The sequence below is a fragment of the Apteryx mantelli genome, chromosome 4 (genome assembly GCF_036417845.1).
Source record: "Apteryx mantelli isolate bAptMan1 chromosome 4, bAptMan1.hap1, whole genome shotgun sequence".
Lineage (NCBI taxonomy): Eukaryota > Metazoa > Chordata > Aves > Apterygiformes > Apterygidae > Apteryx > Apteryx mantelli.
The window spans coordinates 51,717,615-51,739,135 of record NC_089981.1 but is presented as its reverse complement, the minus strand read 5'-3'; the positions used below and the strand labels follow the sequence as shown (position 1 = coordinate 51,739,135).

General features: G+C 39.8%; 1 protein-coding gene across 3 annotated transcripts in view; it reads right to left on the bottom strand.

Annotated features, from left to right (window-relative positions):
- The window catches only part of DCAF5 (DDB1 and CUL4 associated factor 5), a 77,967-nt gene that overhangs the window by 17,361 nt on the left and 39,085 nt on the right, over positions 1-21,521 (bottom strand). For all 3 annotated transcript variants that reach the window (XM_013959548.2, XM_067296557.1, XM_067296556.1), the window contains exons 6-7: positions 17,677-17,890; positions 3,672-3,738 (exon numbers count right to left, since the gene is read on the bottom strand). In XM_013959548.2, coding sequence (XP_013815002.2) covers positions 3,672-3,738; positions 17,677-17,890 — 281 coding nt within the window. The remainder of the gene's footprint in view (positions 1-3,671; positions 3,739-17,676; positions 17,891-21,521) is intronic.

Below are 21,521 nucleotides of genomic sequence, written 5' to 3'. Positions count from 1 at the left end.
TGGCCAAAGAAAAAAGGGAAGAAAAATTACAGAAGTTCTGCTGAAAATTGATGCAATTAGTTTAGTAACTGGACCACAATGACAGGCCCTTTCTGGCCAGCAGTTACAGTCAAAGACAGAATTAAAAAGAGGTTTTGAAATGCAATTTGCTGTTTTGATTTACTCAAGTTTCCAGAAGTCTGGTAACAGCCTGCTCAGCTAAACCAAAGGATCCCCAACTGTCTCCTCAGTCACAAATAAATATCATGCCCCTCACATGGCATCTTTGAGCAATACTTAAAAAGCAAGAGAGACAAGCTCTGAGTTGCAAAGATGATTCAGAGTTGTGGGTGAGGAATGTAAACTCCATTTTGCAAAACATTTGGTCTATTAAGCCCTCTATTACTCCACAAGACATGTCAGGTTCTGTCTTGAACTGGGATTCTTTACTAGCTAAGAAACCACATTTATAGGAGTTGGGTTTAAACAGCATAAGCACTTGAGCCAGCATTTAACAGTCCAACTGGGCAGGTCACATAGGGCTTACATCTCTTCACACTTCTGGCTTGCCTTGGAGTATAATGAAGCTGTGGAAACTCAGGGTTGGTTTTCATCTACCAAACCAATGAATTAGTTTTACTAGAAACTCTGCCTCTGAACAAAACTGAAATACGTGCTTTAAAGAGAAACTGGCTAACAAATTCACCATCAATTGGTAATTACTTCTGAAGAATAGTGGAAAACTGGGCAGTACTTGAAAGGAGAAGAAAGGGGGAAAATGAGCAAATTATTCCAGCCTCAAGAAAGGAGAAAAGGTGTTTTAACCCCTCCCTCCACCCCCCACCCCCCCAGCACAAGAAGTCCTCTCTGTTTAGAACAATCCAAACTTGTGGAGGGAGACGGACAATAAGACTCTTCAGGAGAACAGCTCCCTAAGAAGCTTAAGAAATACCTTTTTCTCTCTTTTTCCCCACCTCAGTAAATCTCATCTACTAACTGGGCTGAACAAAACCACTAGAGGAGTTTCCAGCAGAGGGGGAATGACTCAGTGCAACCTGCTGGGAGGACACCTCTAAATTATGATTATTTGCAAAAAAGCAGAATTTGTTCCATTTTCCTGGCAATACATCAACAGAGGTAACTACATTCCTCCTACATGAAATGCATTTGCAGTTGTCTGACTGGTGTGCTCTTTCCTGCTTTTCTTCCTCTTTCATGCAGTAATGTTGCTAACCATTATATAGCTACTACCTTCTGTACCTGGACACAACCAAAATAATCTGTTCAGAGCTGTTCCTAAGGATGCAGTTCTGCAAAAGAGCTTCATGCTTGCAAAAAAAATTGCTATTTACAAATAGCTAATATAATTTAAGGGAGTTGTACCATAAATATTTATAGCAACACAATGTTTCAATTCAACCAGAAAGATAGAAATCAGCTAGAGTCATATTTTTATTTAAAATACCAACCAACAGTACAGGACATTACATCATCCTGTCTAACTTTAGTTTGTACAATATTTAAATGAAAGACCACATTCCACCCCTTCAGATCACAGACCCAAGGACACTCCTATTTTTAGTGAGAACATGAGAATAAGGAGTTTTCCATAAAAGCAAGAGGTTTCAAAGGTCTCCATATCCCTACAGCAAGAGTCTTTCTCCACGAATTAAGCATAGCAAACTGTCTAGCCAAACAATTGTTCTGAACCACAGGATCATATTTAAGACAGGATGTTTCATCACATTCAAAACAAGCCCATCCGTTCTAGGGGAAAGAAGAGCCAAATGAAGAAGAGTAGTTTCAGTAAACCTATCACAGGTGATTTGGATGGCTGATGAGTTATTTGACACAGAAGCCAGAACAGCAGTGTAGCAGAACAAAGCTCATGTGTTTTGCTAAGATCTTTCAGTAAGAGAACTGCTCAAGTTACAAAAGACTAAGACATAAACTGTTCCTACTTCAAGATCTTCCGATCCCATTAAGCAACTAATGATGGCAATTGACGTTAAGTAATTCATTTTGTAACAGAAATGTTGCAAGTTTACTGACACGCTTCCTCAAGTTACAAGAGACAGAAACTAAAGAAAGCCGACCAAAAAACACATACGACATTGTTTTATGATAATTCTATTTATCACTCTTCGTGCAAAGGTCCCAGATAAATGTTTGGCATCTGCAGCTGCCTGGAACAAAGACGCAACTGAACAGAGGGATGGCAGCTCTTAGCTCTCAAGAGCATCACAACCACATAAGCACCAAAGCTCAAGTCCATAGTTTATAAATGGAGTCAAGGGATGAACAGTAATGTATAAAATGCAAACACAGTCCACATATAAAATCTTAGAGGTAAATAACTATTTCAAATGTATGTAAGCCTTTGCTTTAAATAAAAGGAAAACTCATAAGTAGTAAAACAATGTCAGATGACAAATGAAATCATACAAATTAAAAAGAAAAATTCAGGGAGAGCCTCTGTAATCCCCTCCTCCCAAAACAACAACAACAAAACCCAGAAGGTCAAGATACTGGCATATCAAGGCTTCTGGAGTGCAACATCAAATGTTCATTAAATAATGAAACCAAAATTGGAATGACACTTTTTTCAAAATTCTTCAGCTAAACAAATCTTTTATGAACTACCTCATCCTCTTAGCTGTGGATTATAACAACACCTTGTGATTAAAGCTTTTCAAAATAAAACAAGAACTTTTCACTTTACCTTTAATGCAGCTTGTAATTTGCTCTCTGTACTGCTAGAGCACCTGAGACCACTGAAGATCACTCAATTGTATTTAATACCACTAAAACGTACAGTTTAATCTACGAGAATCATTACTAATCAAAACAGTAGTAGATTTTCATAAAAATCTTAAGTCTTTCAATGAAGATTCAGCACACAGTGATTTATTTCAACAGAAGAGACACGCTGAAGCTACAGGGCCTGGAGATAGCAGTAAATGTTGCAGTATTGCCAAATCCTATGCAGTATTAGAGAATACCGATTCAGGCACTGACCAATTGTGGCAACTGCAACTCTACTCTTATAAACCACACTGCTGCTTTTCTTTACTCTAATCCCCTTCTCCTAAGCTTCCACACAAAGCTGAGCTAGTGTGACTTGCATAGCTTCTTGGCTCCAGCACGAGAAAGGGTGAGAAGAGAGTCAAAAGTTGTCCTTTCCACCAGCTGATAGTGCTCAGGAAGTGCAAGAGTGCAGCTTTGTCTGGGAGGGTTTGGGGACAGAAGGAAAGGAAGAGGGCTGTACTGTAAAAAGCAAGCCTTTACACTGAAGTGGCAAGGAACAGCATGGGAATCCAGCAATAATTTCTGCTGCAACCTTCATCATAGAATGAAATTTCTTGGCAATAGATCCCAAGTTCTTCAGTGAGCTCAGATCAGTCTAGAAGCAGCAGAACTCATAGAGAGTAGGAAGGGAAGACAAGTCCAGCCTCCAGCCACAACTCTATCAGCTCATCTAGAAGTTTTAAATGATCATTATATGAGAAGAAAAAGTCACTACAATGAAAAATTTAAAAGGCATTCTTCATTGCTATCCAGAGACTGGATTAGGCATTTGTGAACCCTCCCCATCCTGCTTTCATCAGAACACTGAGTGAGCACAGCAATTTCTTTAAAAACTACACACAAACTAGTATTTTTCAAAGTTGAAATTGAAAAAACAAACTTACCTGCTTCTGGATCTGGAGGAATTCTCCACATATACAAATTGAAGTCATCAGAGCCTGAAAGGATGTACTGTTAGAAATAAAAATAAAACCAGGTTACCACAATTATGTTGTGAATTATGTTGTTTTATTGTTGATCTAATTCCTCCAAAGAAAAAAAGAAAACCAAGATAATTCAACTCGTTCTGTGCACTTCACTGATCAACTTATCCTTAAATAAGGACAAGGTACCAGCAAAAACACGTTGCATGCATGTAAGATGACCAGAGTTCAGAAGTATGCTTCACGTAGCTAACGTCTACTGCCTAGAGTATATGCTTTGTTTGCTAAATAAGGCTACAGGTTATAGCTGGCTTTAATGCATATGAGTCCAGATCGAACTCTCAGATCTAGCCACCAGGAACTCTGGTCTTTTTTGAATATCAAAGTCCCTTGGCCTTTTTATCTCCTTCTGAACTAGCAAGGGAAACTTCTTAAAACACATAACTAATTAGGGAGCTGGCACATCCCTTACACATAAGTACATCATCTTCAGCCCACAACAGTCTACTGAAGACCATTAAAAGTCAGTCACTCTTAAAGGATAATCTTGAACAAAACCATAGCTAAACATGCTCTGCCAGCAAGTCTCAGAAACTGTTCCAAACACCAGTTTATCGCACTGTTCATTTTATTCCTGTTTATGGTTACTCTGGAAAGATGGAGAGCTGCCCTTTTCCAACAGTGTATGAAGGATAAACAAGCTCTTTGTTGTACAACAGTTTAGGCAATACACAATTTGAAGTAGCCCTACTTAATATATTGCAGACATGCACTGGAATGACAGGTGACATTTGACAAGGTAAAAAGTTTACACTGTTCAGTTACAAGAGGACACAAACTGTGTCTTGTCTCCAAGTCTCTCTTCTCCATCAAATTATACTCCACGTCATTGCTTTCTTGCTCAATTAGAGATGAGATGACATGTAGTGGAACCAAGGGCAGAGTCCAGTTCCAGTTGTACTGGTGTAAACAGTAAATCTACAGTCCTCAACTGACTTAATGCTTTTGCCCAATCAATGTAGTCAAAGAGTATTTTGGTTTTTTTTCTTATTAGGGTAGAGGGAAGGGAGTAAAAAAAGAAATGGAGTATGTCCCCTTTTTAACCTTTGAAAGGAGACAAATTCTGTTTTGTTTGGCTCAAATTTAACAAGTTTCTTTCCTTATCCAGAGATACTTTAACTCATCAGGCAAAGTAAAATCAAGCAGTGAAGAGACAAGTCCTGGAATAACACAGGACTGAGAAAACAAACAAACAAAACATATACTAACATGGAGAAAGCTGCTATAAGTTTGCATATAGCCTGTTCACAATGCTAATTACATTCTTACATGGTTTGCATGCTTCCAGCCACAAAAATGCAATAACCAGCTCCTAAAATCCCTTCCCTGGTCCCTTACTATCACAATCCGCCCATTCTTTTCTCTGTGTAGATCTCATTTTTATGGATGTAGGATGTGAGTAAGCATTTATTAATTCAATTCTGCTTATTTACTGACAGGTAATAAGCACTGATCAAACACCAGTTCCTTTAAAAAGTTGCGCACACTAGTTGTGCATCATTCATAGACCCTTCCTTTCCATGTCAGAAAACAATTTCTGCAAACTAACATGTTTGCACTTAGGCAGCTTACCTCTGCTAAAGTGACCTGTTGGTGCCAGGAATACGTGCTTTCCTTTCATTTGACTACTTATAATGTTAGCCCACAGCAGGCTCAATGTCTGTGCCAAATCTTCACAGATTAGGGCTCATATAGGCAGCCTCCCAGCAACCAGAAAGAAAGCAGCTCTAACATGTTTTGTTATACAAGAAAATGTTACTTGGAAAAAATGTCTTCTTTAAAGTTATAAAAATGTTGCCAATTATTGGCATTTATTACCAAAGCCTGTAGTTGAAGCAGAAACTGGTTTGTCTAAGACATATGGGAAAACTGAAGACTTCTAAAACAGCTAAAAAGCTCAGCATCTTGAATTTATGACCATAATTCACTTTTTAAAACAAACAAGTTCTAACAACCCCTTGATAACAGAGTAATTTACCGCTTGACATAATAAATCAAGCAAATCTACCAATGATAGGTGCAGAAGTGACAGGTTTGAGGTATCTTGCACCAGATCTACATATACACCCACAGGGAAAAAAACATATTACATCCGTGCAGGGAACTAAGTGTCTGTGAGAGTCTTCAGATTGCTACAAAACCAACTTTTACATGAACACACTGTACATCCTACAAGACTCTGTAGTCAGTTGTCTGGGAAGTCTGGCATATCACCGCCCACTGAACAGGAACATACTACCTGCAAAGGCTACTGATTAGAGTATACTCAGTCTTTGGAGAAAGCAAAAATCAGTGTGCCCCCGCAGCAATGCAGACTAACCACAATTGGACAGCATTGGCAAGAACGTAAGCAGAAGGTCAAGGCAAGTGATTATTCCCCTCTACCTGGCACTTGTGCGGCCACACCTGGAGTACGTGGTTAAGTTTGGGGCACTCCAACAAGATAGAAACACTGATAAAGTGGACAGAGCCTGGAGGAGGACCCCTAAGGCTGAAGCACATGACCTGTGAGGAAAGGCTAAGGGAACTGGCTTTATTTAGCCTGGAGAAGAGAAAGCAAAGGGGCAGAGAGGACCCTATTTGTAGCCTTCCACTGCCTAAAGGAATACAGAGATGTCAGAGACAGACTCTCCTCAGAGGCGTGCAGTGAATGGTCAAGAAGTGACAGTCACAAGTCCGAGGAAGGGAAATTCCAGCTGAGCATAAAGGAACAAAACGTTCATGGTGAATGTAACAAGCACTACAATGGGTGCCCAGAGATGGCAAGACATCTTCACCCTTGAAAACCCGAAGTTTAACTGGACAATTCCCTGAGCAACCTGATCTGATTTTGAAGATGCGCTGCTCTGAGCAGGAAGTCAGGACAAACAACCTCGAGAGGTCTGAATTTTTTCTATGATTACCAAAGTTTAAAAAAAAAAAAAAAAAAAAAAAAAAAAAAAAAAAAGAGAGAGAGAGAGAAATGAAAGAATTGGCTTGGTGGAGTGCTTTTGGGGGGGGAGGCGCACAGGGAGAGAAAGGGTCACAAAAAAACCACCTGAAACCTTTACAGTACATCACATGGCTTCATGAAAACTGTAATGGGAAAACAAACTTAGGCCACATATGCAGAGGCATAAGCAGTGGTTCAGCACATGGGGTTGCATAAAGTCAGCTGCCTGCAATTTTGGGAGTCTATTTAAAGCAGCTTGATGGCAAGAAATTGGAAGAGTAACTTAAAGTAGCACCTACCTACTTAAAAGCACTGAAAAAGTCCCTTGTTACCCTCCTCTTGCCTACAATGACATTTGCACCAACCAAATAAATTTGGTCATAGCGTTCTGGAGTGAGTTAAGAGGCAACGAGTAAGAATGAATAAAGTGTTTGCTTTGCAATTTATGTCTAGTCACAGAACAAAGCTCAGCTCAGGATCTCAGCTGTCATTCTGAAGAGGAAGTTATGGGTCTAATCTTGCAACTGAGACTGCCATCAAAAATGCCAAAAGCATTAACTGAGGAAGTTACCTACACAAGCCTGATGTTATAAACAATGGGCTATGAATCGTGAGATTATGTAAATTCAAATTGATATTTCAATAGTTAGCTCCACCAGTGATTATTAAAAATATACCACATTCCACAGAATATCCCACTATTTGGTATCTCTGCCATTCTGCTGCACCCATTATAGCAGCCAGCATTGTTTTTCACTCCCCTGACCTGGTAGGCTATCTCTGGGCTAACTGTTCTCCTGCTGTTCTCACAATATAGAATTAAATCCCCAAATGCATTCTTTTTGTCCTATTCTGTAAGATCAGTTGATAGGAGTCTGAACAGTAGAGTGTAGCTTTTTGGCTGGAGATCAAGAGACAGCCAAAAGCACAAATTCATGAATGCGGCTACTTAAAGAATAACGTACCAGTTGAAGCTTCACGAGTGGACAACCAAGCTGCTGCAGCCAGCAACTCTTGTCTTCCTTGACATTTGAGAAATAAACAAAATTCCAATTAGCACTATCTGCACAAGATGATGGGAACCAAGGCTAATGGAGAGCACAGCTGGACTGACCTTAGCAGGACATTTACACGATCATTTTGTAAAAAAAAGTTTTGTTTTGTTTTTTTAATATATTCATTATTAATATGACAATAAGCCAATAGCCTTCCAAACTAGTTGAGAGCTGGAGGATAAGGGTAAAGAAAATGCAAAAGTCAGTCCATACTTCTAATGAATTCAAAGGAACAATTGCTATGAAGTGCACCAAGCCTTAGCTATCAAGGCTGAAATCCTGAAAGAACAGAGTAAGCTTTTAAAAAGGGAGGGAACAGAAAGGGAAGAAAAGGGAGGGGGGTAGATGGAAGGCTGCTGTGTTGCATATGCTTAGTTTCCACTTCAATTGTGGCCAAGAATCTTTGGTCTTGAGCGGATGTGCAAAAACTAATTCCTAGCAGAGCACCTTCTACCAACCCAGTTAGTGGGTACTAACCAGATAATCATGGGGGCAAGTGAGAGGCAAACACATGTGGCTACACAAAGAAAAGTAAATGGCTAAGACAGCATGTGCTCTCTCCCCACCTGCCCCCACTCCCAAAAGGCAAACCCTAAACAGAACATAGCCTAGCGAACAAGTGCAGTGGTGAATTCTGAATCAGACCAGACACTGAGTGAAGAGTTCAGATGCTCAAACGTCTGGGAGGAGAGACCAATATCAAAAACATCTGTTTCATTGTCTGCATTTTTGCTGCTGTATCTGATCAGGACCTCAGAAATCAACATTCAGAATATTCACAAGAACATGAAATTAGACAGAAAAGCAGTTGCTAGTAATTAATATATATATTTTTAGAAGGGAAGAATCAGCCTCTACAACTAGCTGTTAGCAACAGTGACAGGAAAAGGCTTCCAGATGACTACAAGCTGCTGATTCAGAAGTTTGCCTTAGAAGGAAGAAAACTCTCAGGCGTGGCTGGAGTCTGCTGCTGGAGAAAGCACAGATTCAGTCTGAGCTTCAAGTACGCGTAAAATGCCTAGAATTGTCAGGAATCTGGCAGAATTACTTCAGACTAGCACTCCCCACTCATTCCATTGGAACTCTTCTTATTTTCCGTCTCCCCAAGGAAATTAGAGCAGTTGATATAAATAAGTGGAGATCTAATCTGTTGCTGCTACAGTCTTCTAACAGTAGCATTAGCATTGCATATTGCAATACTACCGCTCTTGGAAATTTATTTTTCTTCTTACCATTACCAGCTTGAAAGCTTTCAGAATCCCACTGGCTACATTTCCTCAGGTGCTACTGAATATGGAGTATTTAAATAAAATTAAATCCAAGTCAAACCTTATTCTATATTTTACAACATATACATTTCCTTTTTCTCTATGGGTAGAAGTTATTTATGACCTGGATCAGAGATATCTTTACATCTGTGGCCCTAGACAAGGAACCAGATGGCATAGACCATCTTTTCCAAACATATTGGCCAGTCTTTAGAATAGCCCTACTAATGTAGAGGAGGATAAGAACAGTGTAGAAGAACTTGTCTTAAAAAACACAAAGTAAAACACACCATCACCATATGATTACGTAGGGATGAAAAAGACCATGGGTACAGAATGATAACCATGTAAAAAGTCACTACTGCTAAGTTACCAACGGGAAAATGCCAAAATGAAGAAGCCATGAACATGTCTACAGATGCCTAAATTAGGGGTACTCATCCTAAAGACAGTAAGAAGTTAGACTATCAAATTCCATGCTGCTGACTACAGTTTTACTAACAAGTCAGCTCTGAAAGAGACTATACTTAAATCTCGATTCCCACTCACTCAAGCATGTCTGTCCATTCCTTAGATGGGCAAAGGAAGCTCGGGGCAGGAAAGATCAGGCTAGACAGGATTTTTCTCATGCTTTCAAAGAGATGCCCCTTAGCTTCTTGAAGTAATCCAATATCCACACGCCGGAGAAAAAAAAGCACAGAAACACCCAATATCACAATGATTCTGCTGGTGCTTTACACAGCTCCTGTAAGAGGCAGGATGTACATCCTCCATATATTGCCTGTAACACAACATAGCTCATGGGCTGGGTGTAGGCTTTTGCTTGTTCTCCTAAGACAACAAACGAGCACCTGGATGGTTGTAGTGTGCTAGGCAGAAGTCCTAACTGCACTTCTTCTCTGTGATAGGACATGCACAGGAGAAGTCAGTTTGGTCTGAAGCATCACTGAAGTCTGAAAAACATTAATTATCGGTCCAACACATATTAAAATTCATAGTGATCATTATTCTGGAGAAGGAATCCATTCACATGAAGAACACAGAACTGCGTATTTTCCCCAAAGGAAAATTTCCTAAGGAAATAGAGTTTATGCTATTTTGTTAGTTGTGGCATCTCTAAGTCTCTAAGAGCTTTTAAGCCTAATGGCCAACTTCAAATTTCATAGAGGACCTGAGGGTTCCAGAATTATTAGGTTCCTAGGAGTGTTTTTACAAACAGGTAGCCACACAGAGAAGAGAAGGAGACACCCTGTCAACAACTGCTGAGAAATACCATAACCACACTCCTTACTAAGCGTCAGGAAACCCAGATGGGAACTCATCCTTGAAACAAAAAATCCCAATGCTCTACTGCTCTTGGAACTACCTGACTGGTTCAAGGGGATAAGAAAACAGACTTTAAATAAATAAAAGCAAGGAGTAAGAAAGGTCATCTCATAAATACATATGTATTTGTGTGTGTACATATACATATATACACACGCATAAAAATGTCTCAACCATAAGTGCACATCTCACTACACACCACACATTTTGCCTGAAAAGTGTTTGAAAGAAGAGAGCAAACAAAAAATTTTACAGCTGCTTCTGGGCCTTCTGTGATGCCAAGACTGCTCTACTCACCTTTTTTATAAGTGAGACTCTCCCACTATTTTTTTTTTTTTTAATACATGACTGATACCTACAATTTGATCAGGAATTCAGTGTTAAGTCTGCATTTTCCTGCAGGTAAAATACCCACAGATTTGTTTTCAAACCATCTTTTTATTGTTAGAGTACCCACTGATGAGAGCAGAAACAAGAATAAGGACAAATCCATTGTAGAAGAAAAGGCCTTTTCCCATTCAAAAAGCAACAAGAAACAAACAAATGAAAATCAGCAAGATAACACAGTTTGTTTGGAATGGGCCATTCCGGAGGAAAAAAAACCCCTCCTACAGAGTAGTCATGTCGTCCATCCCTTTCTTTAAGGGATCAAGAAATCAACAACAGCCAATAGGCCAAGCATTTCCATCTCTTTGCAAGGCCTGATCTTCTCCCTGGTTATTTGCATGCTGATGAATCTAGGCTCTCAGTATAAAGTTGCTGCTGCAACCAGTTTGGAAAGGCTGTTAACCTGCTCTAATGCTCATCTGCTGATCTTCTTAGATAGATATGCTCCCACCTTGGTAGGTATGCTCCCATCTACCAACCAGAAATGATACCTGTATGTTCTCTCATTTTCTGCTTTTTGAGTAATCCGGGGGCTTGATCCACATCTTTTGTGCAGTTATCTAACACAATGAAAGACTAAATGAAAGACTAATCTATAACTAGGGCTCTGTGGTAGCACTGTGGTATTAAGAAACACATTTACTTTGAGGACAGTTGCTTTTTTTCATACTAGCCAGAACATTTTGTTTTTCAAGAGGGTTCAAATCGTAGCAGAAACGGAACTTAAAAGATTTCCCTCTTGGCCTGAGAATCAAGCAGGTATCCCCAAAGGCTTTTTCCAACAGTAACATTGTTCCTCAGCAAGAAGCATGCCTAACTCATGAACTACAGTGACCAGAAAAAGAAAAACTATGACCTAACAGACCGGAAAACACAGATTGCTTCTAGTGCTTAACATTCAAAAGCCAAACATTTTTATTCCCGCTCCCTAAAGCCCTAATCTTATGAGCAACCAACTATGTGCGGGGCAATTTTAAATGCTTATAGAAGCATCATCAGAAACAATCCACCAACATTTTTACAGCTGCCTTTTTGCTATGCAGAAAGACCATAACAGTTATTTTTAATCATGAACAAAAGTAACTTAGAAACCATTATTGTGGATTTCTGTGGCAGGGAAAAATATTTCTGTTACGTTCCAAAGAAAGCAATGAGTTTCTCCAAGTGTATGAAATGGACTCTTCTGTACATGGCTGAAACTGCATGCACCCTAATTGTTTTCTTCGGCTTTCTTCAGCCATTTGCTACTTTTTCAAATGTGCACTAAATAAAATTTTTTTTGGTTAAGGACATCCAGACTTCATAGCCTTCTTTTCACTATCTAGAAAAGGCCTAGTTTTAACAACTCAAGAAGAAGTATTGTCAGTGCAGCACTCACTGCTGGTCCTTGTCATTTTTAACAGTGCACTGCTGCTCACCCTTCCTTCCTTTCCCTCTCCCCAGCCCAGCAAGAGATGCTACTAAACTGTGGATCTGCTGTGATGTGTGTACAAGGAATGCAAAGCCTGCAAACCTCAGAAAGTCCAGGGCTCCATTCCACAGAATTTAACTTCAGTATGGAACCTTTTGGGTTAACATGTTACTAGCCAAAGGTCTAAAACCCTCTACCAAGGGTTTACAGGAATTCAGAAGAGAAGGGAGACAGGAAACAGGGCTGGCAGGATGCCCTGGGGAACAGGGAAAGAGGTGAACAAGATCAGAAGGGTTAAAGGAAGCTCCCAGCCTCTTCTGGCAATACCCAGACTCTGAAGAGTCATTTTCAGTATGACCTTCCCAATGCCAATTACCAAAAGTCACGGGGGGGGGGGGGGAAGCCACCTAAACCTACTAATTTTATAGCCCGATAAAGTACTCACTTATGTATTTTATATACGGTTACGCACATAGTTGGGATTTAAACTGTCTTTTAGAGAAAGTAAAAAACAAAAAACCAACCTCATCAATAAGTCCTGGAAGAACCCAATTTAAGACATAGCAAGACACTAATTTTTTTTTTTAGCCAAGCATGACAAAAATATTTGCACAGCGAGCCCTTGTATCATTTTAATAAATACTGACTGCAGTAAACTACTATTCATTAAGAAGTCTTCTGTGCATAGGAAACATGCAATGTACTCCTTAGAAAGGAAGACTTCCCTTTCTTTTTAGTTTTTAAAGCTAGACATTGATAAGTACCATTTCCTGAGACAAATGGCCCTTAAATTAGATGACAAAAAGGAGAACAAAAAAGGGTTGTATTTCTGTATGAAAGCAGTGCACAACCATATAAGACCTCTGGCAGCTGTACAACTAATCCTGGTCTGGTTACATTTATATAGTAATTCTGTCCTGCTAAAAAACTGTGTTGTCCCTAACCAGGACTATGGCGCACATAGACTTCAACATAATGAAGGCTGTAACTTTATAGGGAGTTGGAGCAGCCTGCAGTACCGTGAGTAGTGCATTCCTGAAACTCTCCTATAGCACTGTAATGTCAACAGAAAAGGCTGAGTGGTGATGTAATGTCTGAGGGCATGCCAGAGTCAAGACACTTGTTTGATTCACAGGGTACAAGTTACTTCTCCCCACCCCTGCTTTTTTTAAAGCGGGCAATAACCAGTCAATTTTACAACTAACAAGCATTAGAGCTTCAATTTATCTACACAGTAAAAAAAGAGAACAAGCTGATAGCGCTCACCGTTGTGACACAGACAAGAATTCTTGAGCAAGAAAGCTTTTGCTCTATTTTAATTTGGGGGGATTTTTTTTTTCTTTCTTTCTGCTGCCCATTGCCATGATCCCTGAGGCTCACACACTTAAAAAGGAATTTAGGCAACTAAAGTCCTTTAATAGTCCCCCTGCCCTCAGGCCCAAGAAGATATTTTCCATACTAGTCTGTACAGTCAACCAGCAACTAAAAAACCCTAGTCTTTGAAACAACATTTCCCAAATTCTAATGAGAATGAGAAGAACAGAAACTCCACCTGTATCCTCATGCAACTTGAAATTCTCACACATTTTATAGTTTGTATATAAACAAATAAATGTGCACACCAGGGTAAAAGTCAATGAGAGTTAGGTGCATAAATAAATTGCCTTTGAGAATCACAGCCTGGATGACTGTATCAAAAAGATGAATAGATTATGCTCTCACAGAAACCTCTACAGCAAACTGGCGGAGTGGGTGGCTGGAGGTCATGCTTGACCCATCTAGCCTGTCTTATCCTTCCTCCCTTCTACAGCTGCATGAGTCAAGCAGGCTCCAGGACAATGCAAATGGCTTACAGTTCTGAGCTCATTCATCTGCCAACATCAAAACTCCCGTACAAAGAAGGGAAAAAGAGGTGGCAAGTGAATGAGATCATTACCTCCATGACAAAGACAAAGGCAGAATTCTGAGAGGAGCAAATAAAGGCAATTATAAATGGGCACAAATGAAGCACCCAACTAAACATCATCTGTCAGGCTTTGGTAGCTATAAGAAACAAGGAAAATCTCACTGTGGCATTTCTAGGAAAAGTGTTTGCATATATTGTTTGCTGATTTTCAAATCAAGTTCACAAGGACAAGGGTGGTAATGCTGCTGAAGAAAAACAACTGTCTGTGTGCAAGTACACATAGAAGCAAAGCTCTTCATCCTCAAACATCCCTGTCACTTAGCTCTTGCCACAATCCACAAACCCTAAATAGCTGCAAGAACTTGAACCAGTCTAACCACTTTACTTCATATTATCTTAAAATTAAAAATGTCACCAAGATTAACAGATGAAACTACAGCTTTTGTTCCCTGAAGCATTAATGGTATTGAATTCTTTGTTAGGAGGTTTCAATCTACTTGCAATGTGAGTGCTTTAATGCAACTAGCTGGTATGCAGATCACTTCTAGCAGGCTCCGCTCTTAAGTGACGGAAGTCAGGGGTTCTGGATCCAGCTTCTCTTGAGTAGCTGTCAGAATCTATTGGCGACTAAAGAGAGAATACTAAGAGACTAGTATAGAAGGACTAAATACCATTAAACATGCAAACCAACCAAATTCCCCCCCCCCAACTAGTAGTCTGTGTTTAACTTGTGCAAAGAAATTATATTAGTTGAACTTAAAGCTGAACACACACACACACACACACACACCCCACTTGTCACAGCAAAATAACACACCTGACCATTATGAGAACTTCAGTACTGAATCTCTTAAAGTGTAAGGGATAACTCTAAGAGAACTTGTAAGTTGTGTGCTTGCTGTTAGGGTTATGTTCATTTTTGTCACACTACAATCTGAAAGCTGTATTTTGAACATGAGGTTATCTACCTTCTCTGTAGATTTTCATCACTGTGTTACAGTGAAATTCTGGAGGCAGATACTGAGTACTTTAGACTAAAAGTTGAGGGTTTTTAAACCTTGATGGTCATGATTCACAGGAAAACCTTCCATGAGTAAACTGCTTTCCATGTCCAAACTTCAGGGAAAGATTAACAAAGGCTGTAGTTCTGTGAGCAGCTGAACTTCACAGCTCTGAAAGGAAATTTCTCACCCACCCTCCGATTCCTTTCTCGCATGACATTCAAACACTTGCCAGACACCTCTGAGAGTCAATTTAAGTCATTAACCCTGAAAAAGAAGTTTCCAGCTTAGGAAGTTGAATCAGCTCAATGAAATATCTTGCATCTTGTATGCCTCTGCTGGACAAGAAAGGCCTCTTTCTTTCAGCAGTTCACTTTTTTTCAATGCAACTGCACTCTAAGCACTGATGAGTTAGGGATATGTCTTTTCTTGTTAGGGTTAAAACACAGAATCTAAATGCAACTTTATCAGATGAACTAAATGTGCAGACAACACAATACTTTTTGAATACTGGCTGTAATTTTAAAAAAAATTACTAGGCCCTGTATGAAGCATTAACAACTACGTATTTAAGATAGCTTAAAAGAGAGAAAAGATTGAATCATCAGTTTAACACACATGAAAAGAAAAACTAAAGAAGGATAAAGTCAGAGCTGCAACAAGATAAAATTTCTGAAGAAGTCTTCCTACCACAAATGACACTCGCAATTTGAACACAACTTTATAATGCCTAAATCTCTTCAAATGCTCCCTGCAAAAGGAGCAAAAGTTGGAACCCATTTTTGTGCTTTTTGTAGGTGAATTCTGATTTTGGAAAGAGATACATTATTTTATATTCACAAACTTACCAAAAAAAGAGACACACTAGTTTTGTAACAGGGTTAAATCTCAAAAAACATTCTGCAAGTTTCTCACTCATCTTGCGCATCTTGCAATAGGTTCAAATTCTAACCTTCTTTTCTAGATCTGCCTGCAACTAGAATTGGGCTCTCTGCAAAAGACAGTCCCTAAGGGCTATCCGTACTGTTGGCAATCTAAGTCAGCTGAGTTTGGCATTACCAGACAATTTGGGACATGCACAGTTAGACTACACTTTTGCAGTTCCTGTGACTTCATCCTTTTTTTTTTCCTTCCAGTTGGAAAACTGGCTTTACAAGTATAAGCATGTACCTATATGTCAGCATCTGTATCTCCCTGATATTCCATATTAAACCACATCTTCCCTCTTAGCTTCTTATAGCATTCATAAGGGAATAGAGCTCCTTTTGCTCTAATTTCCAACTGGTTAGGAGCATTATGTGCTACTTCTTAGCTGATCAAAAAGTCCATCAAGGTGAAAGACTATCAGGTTTAGGAAAAAAAGGCATTCTTCTGAAGCACAGCATCAACCTGATGCAGAATGACCATATTCTTCCCATTAAAATACCACTTGACCCATCAGAAAATGCTTTGAAAAGTGGAACAACAGACACTAAGGCTTTTTTTCTAGATCTTACATATCAGATGAGAAGCTAAACTACTGTCAGAGCGCACATAAGTCTACTTTTAACTCCAGAGGAGAAAAAACAGTGTCGTCTTTAGGCTGACTACACAACGCATTTCAGATCAGCAGCAACTTTTTCCCCTAAACAATAGAGGTGTTTCCCATTGTAAATTCCCCTGATTTTTTTTTTAGGATTGTTTCAGTATTATACTTTCTTTCTGCCAAAAACTATGTAAAACTCTAAAGCAACACGAAGCACACCTACCTCCCCCCATGCCCATTAGTCACATTGCTCAGTTCAGTGACGCAAATGTATTTCCTTATAATCTGAAAGAAGCTCAACTCTGCCTCCTGCAGCAGCAATAGAATTAATGAACAAATTCTTATTGCAGAACCCTTATTGATGACAGCAGAGAAATTTTCAGGTCTTAGTTAGTCTTATAGTGTTGTAGCTTGAAAATACATTTTTTTGTCCTTAAACATCCTTAGGAGTTATTAAATACAGCTGTCTAAAGACAATGTTCAGCTCTAGAAACATGCAAACTGCTGTTAGTCACTTTATGAGTGGCCCATTTCTTTGTGATTGGCAGTAGGGACTGAGACCTACCACAGTGGAGCAGCAAACTACTCCTCCCTAACCACTGGCCATCCTCACTGACAGGACACTCAACCATAAAGACTTATCTGATCCAGTAGTTTATCATTAATGAAGAAAAATTAAAATTTGAAACAAGAACTTTAGAAATCCACAATATTTAGGTTGTGTGGGATTGCCTCTATTGCTTTTAAAAGCAATATGGAAATGAAAGGAAGACGTTTCCTTATCATACCTGGATAATATTGTCTAATTCATGGATCTACTATCATAGTAAAAGGGCTTAAAAAGCCTCTGCAAACACTTTTCTTGTGAATATCAACTTCAAAGTATTAGACCACATTCATGAAGAGGTAAAATTTTTTGTGGGCTTTAGTAGATATTTTTCTTCTTTCAAAGTCTATGTTGCAAAATAGTTCTGCAGTAAAACTGAGGTAGAACTACACAAGCCCTGCCACCTGTTTTATCTCCTGAATCGGGGGGGGGGGGGGGGGGGAAGATAGTTATAGAGGTGTCTCGGGACAGCATCACTTGCTTATTACCTGATCACGATCGCCTGCAAAACAGCAGCTCTTCATGGTACATGAGTTAAAGTACCCTTGGTTGTCAAACTGGAAGACAGGCAGTCGGCAGTGGATGTCATAGAGGACTGGTGGGAGGCGGCGACGCAGCGCCAAAAGCTGCGTTCCATTGCTGTTGAACCGGACACTCATGGCACTCTGAAGGGACAGATTTCCACCATAGCGGAGCAGTGAACTGGGAAAAGAAAGAGGGAACAAGTGAGATGGGCCACCCATGTGAACTGAGTTAAAGACAGAATTCTCTCTTTACCTTTACTGAGCAATTTCAAACAAACAAGACCCAGTAAATTCTAATCCTGTTTAGGTTTTTTTCAAAGCAGCAATTGATTCCTGAACAAACTTGATTCAAAGGTTGGATGACCAACTATCAAAATGCTACAACTATAAAATCTTCAGAAGACTGAAGTTAATTTTCCTGTCTCTATGGGAGTGGTTTTATAAACAACGAATATATTTCCTGCATGGGAGCAAAGTCTCACAGTAATCTTAAGCCTCAAAAGGGCTTTTCTTGTATTTCTTGAAGTTCTGGGATGTCTGCATTTAGACTGGCCCTACCAGCACTCAGTTCTTTTTGTTCAACTAGTGCCCTAATCCAGCCAAGCCAACCTTCCCTCCTGCCCCCCAGGCGTGGGATGGCACTTTCTCCAATTGTAGATACTTAGACCATTATCTCACTCCTGCTTCTATTTTCATCTCTACAGGGCATCAGAGGATGTTTGGACTCTACAATCAGTTCCAGCTGTCTTAAAAGGCCGTTTTACTAACAAGTTATTGCAAGAAATGCTAAAATAAGACACTTAGCTAATCTCAGACTTGCTTCATCTACAAATATTGCCAAGCAGGCAAGACAATTATGCCAACACATGACGCTTATTACCTAAAACTCTTACATGGTTGAAATAGCTAGTTTCCTTGCCCCCTATAAGGTTGTATGATCAGAGATAGAGTATTTTTTTAATCAGTTCTTATTGACACATAGAAGACAAAGGGCTATTTGTTTCCATACTCTCTTTTAAAACAATAACGGAACATGGAATTTGTCTCATCCAGGAGCCTGAAGAAAATCAAAGCATACCTGAAATTCAGCTGGCACTATATGGAATTTCTGGGCTCTTCAGAGACTTATTCAGTCCCTGTACTTTAAATGAGTATGTGCATGGCAAGGGAGACACAGAAGGAAGATATTTTATTCCTTTTTTGTTCAGAGGTTGCTGAAACCTCCTTAAGCAGTATGGGAGCCAGGTTTTGTTAATAGGTTTCGAGCAATCTCCCTCAAATCTCCTGTTAAGAGCTGTGACTTTTGTGCATCCTCTGGACCAGACAGGAATGCCAGCACAGAAGCTGGAGATTCTAGAAGGAAATTTATTCACAGGTTTAACATATCATACTTTCAGATGTAGCTCTCTGTCTCAGCATTTGTGAAAAGTGAGTCAGTCCGCATGTATGGAAAGCCACATTCCTCACAGGTTGAGGCACGCACTGTTACATGAGATAGGAACAATAGTTTTTTTTTTTTGTTTGTTTGAACTAAGCCAGAGTTAAAGAAAAATAAAAAACAAAACAGAAGACTCCCCATAATGATTTAATGCACTAGAAACAGACTGCTCTCCCCTCAACACACTTTGAACCAAACTGTCAAAGCCAGGATGCCACAAAAGAATCAGAAGTCACATCTTCAAAGCTAATTAGTAAGAACTTCAAGTTGGACACCAAAAATTCTTAACACATTTTACTGGGGGTTTTTTTGAGCAGCTATGCAAACGCTTCTTAACTCCTGATGAATCTAGATTTCAGCTACATGGAAACCCAACATAACTAACACTGTAGAATAACATTATATAAAGCAGCTGTGCTGTTCTGTCAGCTTGTTTCATCTCCTTCCTCTTGTCCCCTATCCACAGTCACTTGCTTCCACTGCTTATCTTGTGCCTCTCCATGAGCTAATTCAGCACACTAACAGAGTGGGGGGGAAAAAGGGTGGGCAGTTTTTCTGCCGGGTGAGCAACTTGTGCTGGCTCACTGAAAGGTCCAATGAGTGCCAGAGCAGGTTTAAGGGAAAGCACAAAACCACCTGTCCAGGAGCAGGAAAAAGACAACCCTTTTTTGGTGACAGTGGTGACAGATCAGATCAAGTCAGCTTGTGTAGTTTCACCTGCTGTTCCATCATCACTTTAAGTCAGCAAAAGACAACTTACTACCACCAGAACAGATGGTGACACCTTTGCCACCTCCTTCTCCTACTAACCACGAGTGCTTGTGCAGCAAACCACACCAAGGAGCTAATCTAGGTAAAAAGTAACCATGCAAAGAAATAAAGAGAGTTAAGTTTTAATCCCAGTCATTTCCCCTTTCCTGCTCATCACACAGATGCTTGCATTGCTGCAAGGGAAGAGTCATACAAAGGCAGACACAAAGAGCCAGGGAAGCAGGCAGGACTATTGCATTTGGCAGCAATGCCAGGGAAGTGCCCCCAGAACTACAAGCTAACAAGGCATGCGCTCCCCAGCTGGGCGGAAGCCAGGCTGCGAGGTTCTGCTGCCTCCTCCTCCGCCCCCAGATCCTGTTCCCTCTCATGCGGCTCTAGCAGTAACCTGGCCAAATGAATCCTAGGGACAGAAGAGGAAGAGGCAAGGCAGATGAGCCCTCTGCACCAGCTCTCTCTACAAGCACTAGCGTTGACAAGTGAGGAACTGAAAATGCTCCACTGGTGGCAGCAGATTTTGATTAACTTGACACAATTCTGACACAGTACCCCAAAGCAGTTTCCATCATATATGGAAACTGAAAAAACTCTCCATTTTTAGGTTAATTAATTGCTATACGTGCCACTTGCATCTAAGTTTCATAAAAGGGCTACAGAATGAATGGCATCTAGCTTTGATATTTAGGAATAAGATGTGGAATTAATATTTTTCAAGAGGAACTAGGAATGCTGAATGTCTACATCAGCATGAATAGTCCCATCTTCTCATACCTGTTGGTGTAGGGAGTGCATTCCCCTCCTCTTAGGCAAAGCCACTGAGCTTCTTTTAATAGTGCTTTATAGTTTTTAATAAAAACATGGAGAAAGTTTACTATTGGAAACTGTAACTTTGGAAAGAGTTTTAGGGTCTCCTCTCTGCCTCCCATCATCCGTGGTTTCTTTTTGTCAAAGAGATCAATAAAGTACTCAGCCAACTCAAAATACTCAGTCAGGCATTAAACAAATAAAACAAAAACAAACAAAAAACCCACCTCCCCCTCTCCTGATAGGTTTGTGTAGAGTAGAAAAGTTTTCTGTGGAAGTTTCCACTTCCTTAAAAAAAAAAAAAAAGTATATTAAAAAAACAACAGAAGAAATAAACCCAGCTTTTTTGGCTAAGAAAGGTCAATTTTTTCTATAAAAATGTATGAGTTCTCCATGAGAACATCAGTTTACACACAGACACCTCACACACATACACCAATCAGACCTAACATATTGTCCAGCATTTTTAGCTAGAAGTTCTTCAGGGGCATTTCACAGATTTAGTTTTAATTTTATAAAATTAACTGTTTAGATTCTTTTCCTCATAGCAGTAATGCTTATGTAAGTCATCTCACCTTCCAAATCCTTTCTAGCTGTCTCTCCCAAAGTCATCTCCCTTTGTCATTTAACTGCTTTTTCTCCTCTTTCCTCCCTTTCCCTTCTTGATTTTATGACATGGGTTATCTCTGCACCAAAACTAAACTCCTTCCCCTTTCCTCATTACCAATTCTCTTCCACAATATAAATGCAATTCAGAATTTTCTCCTGTCTAAAAGTGAGCAAGCCTTCCAGATGTCCC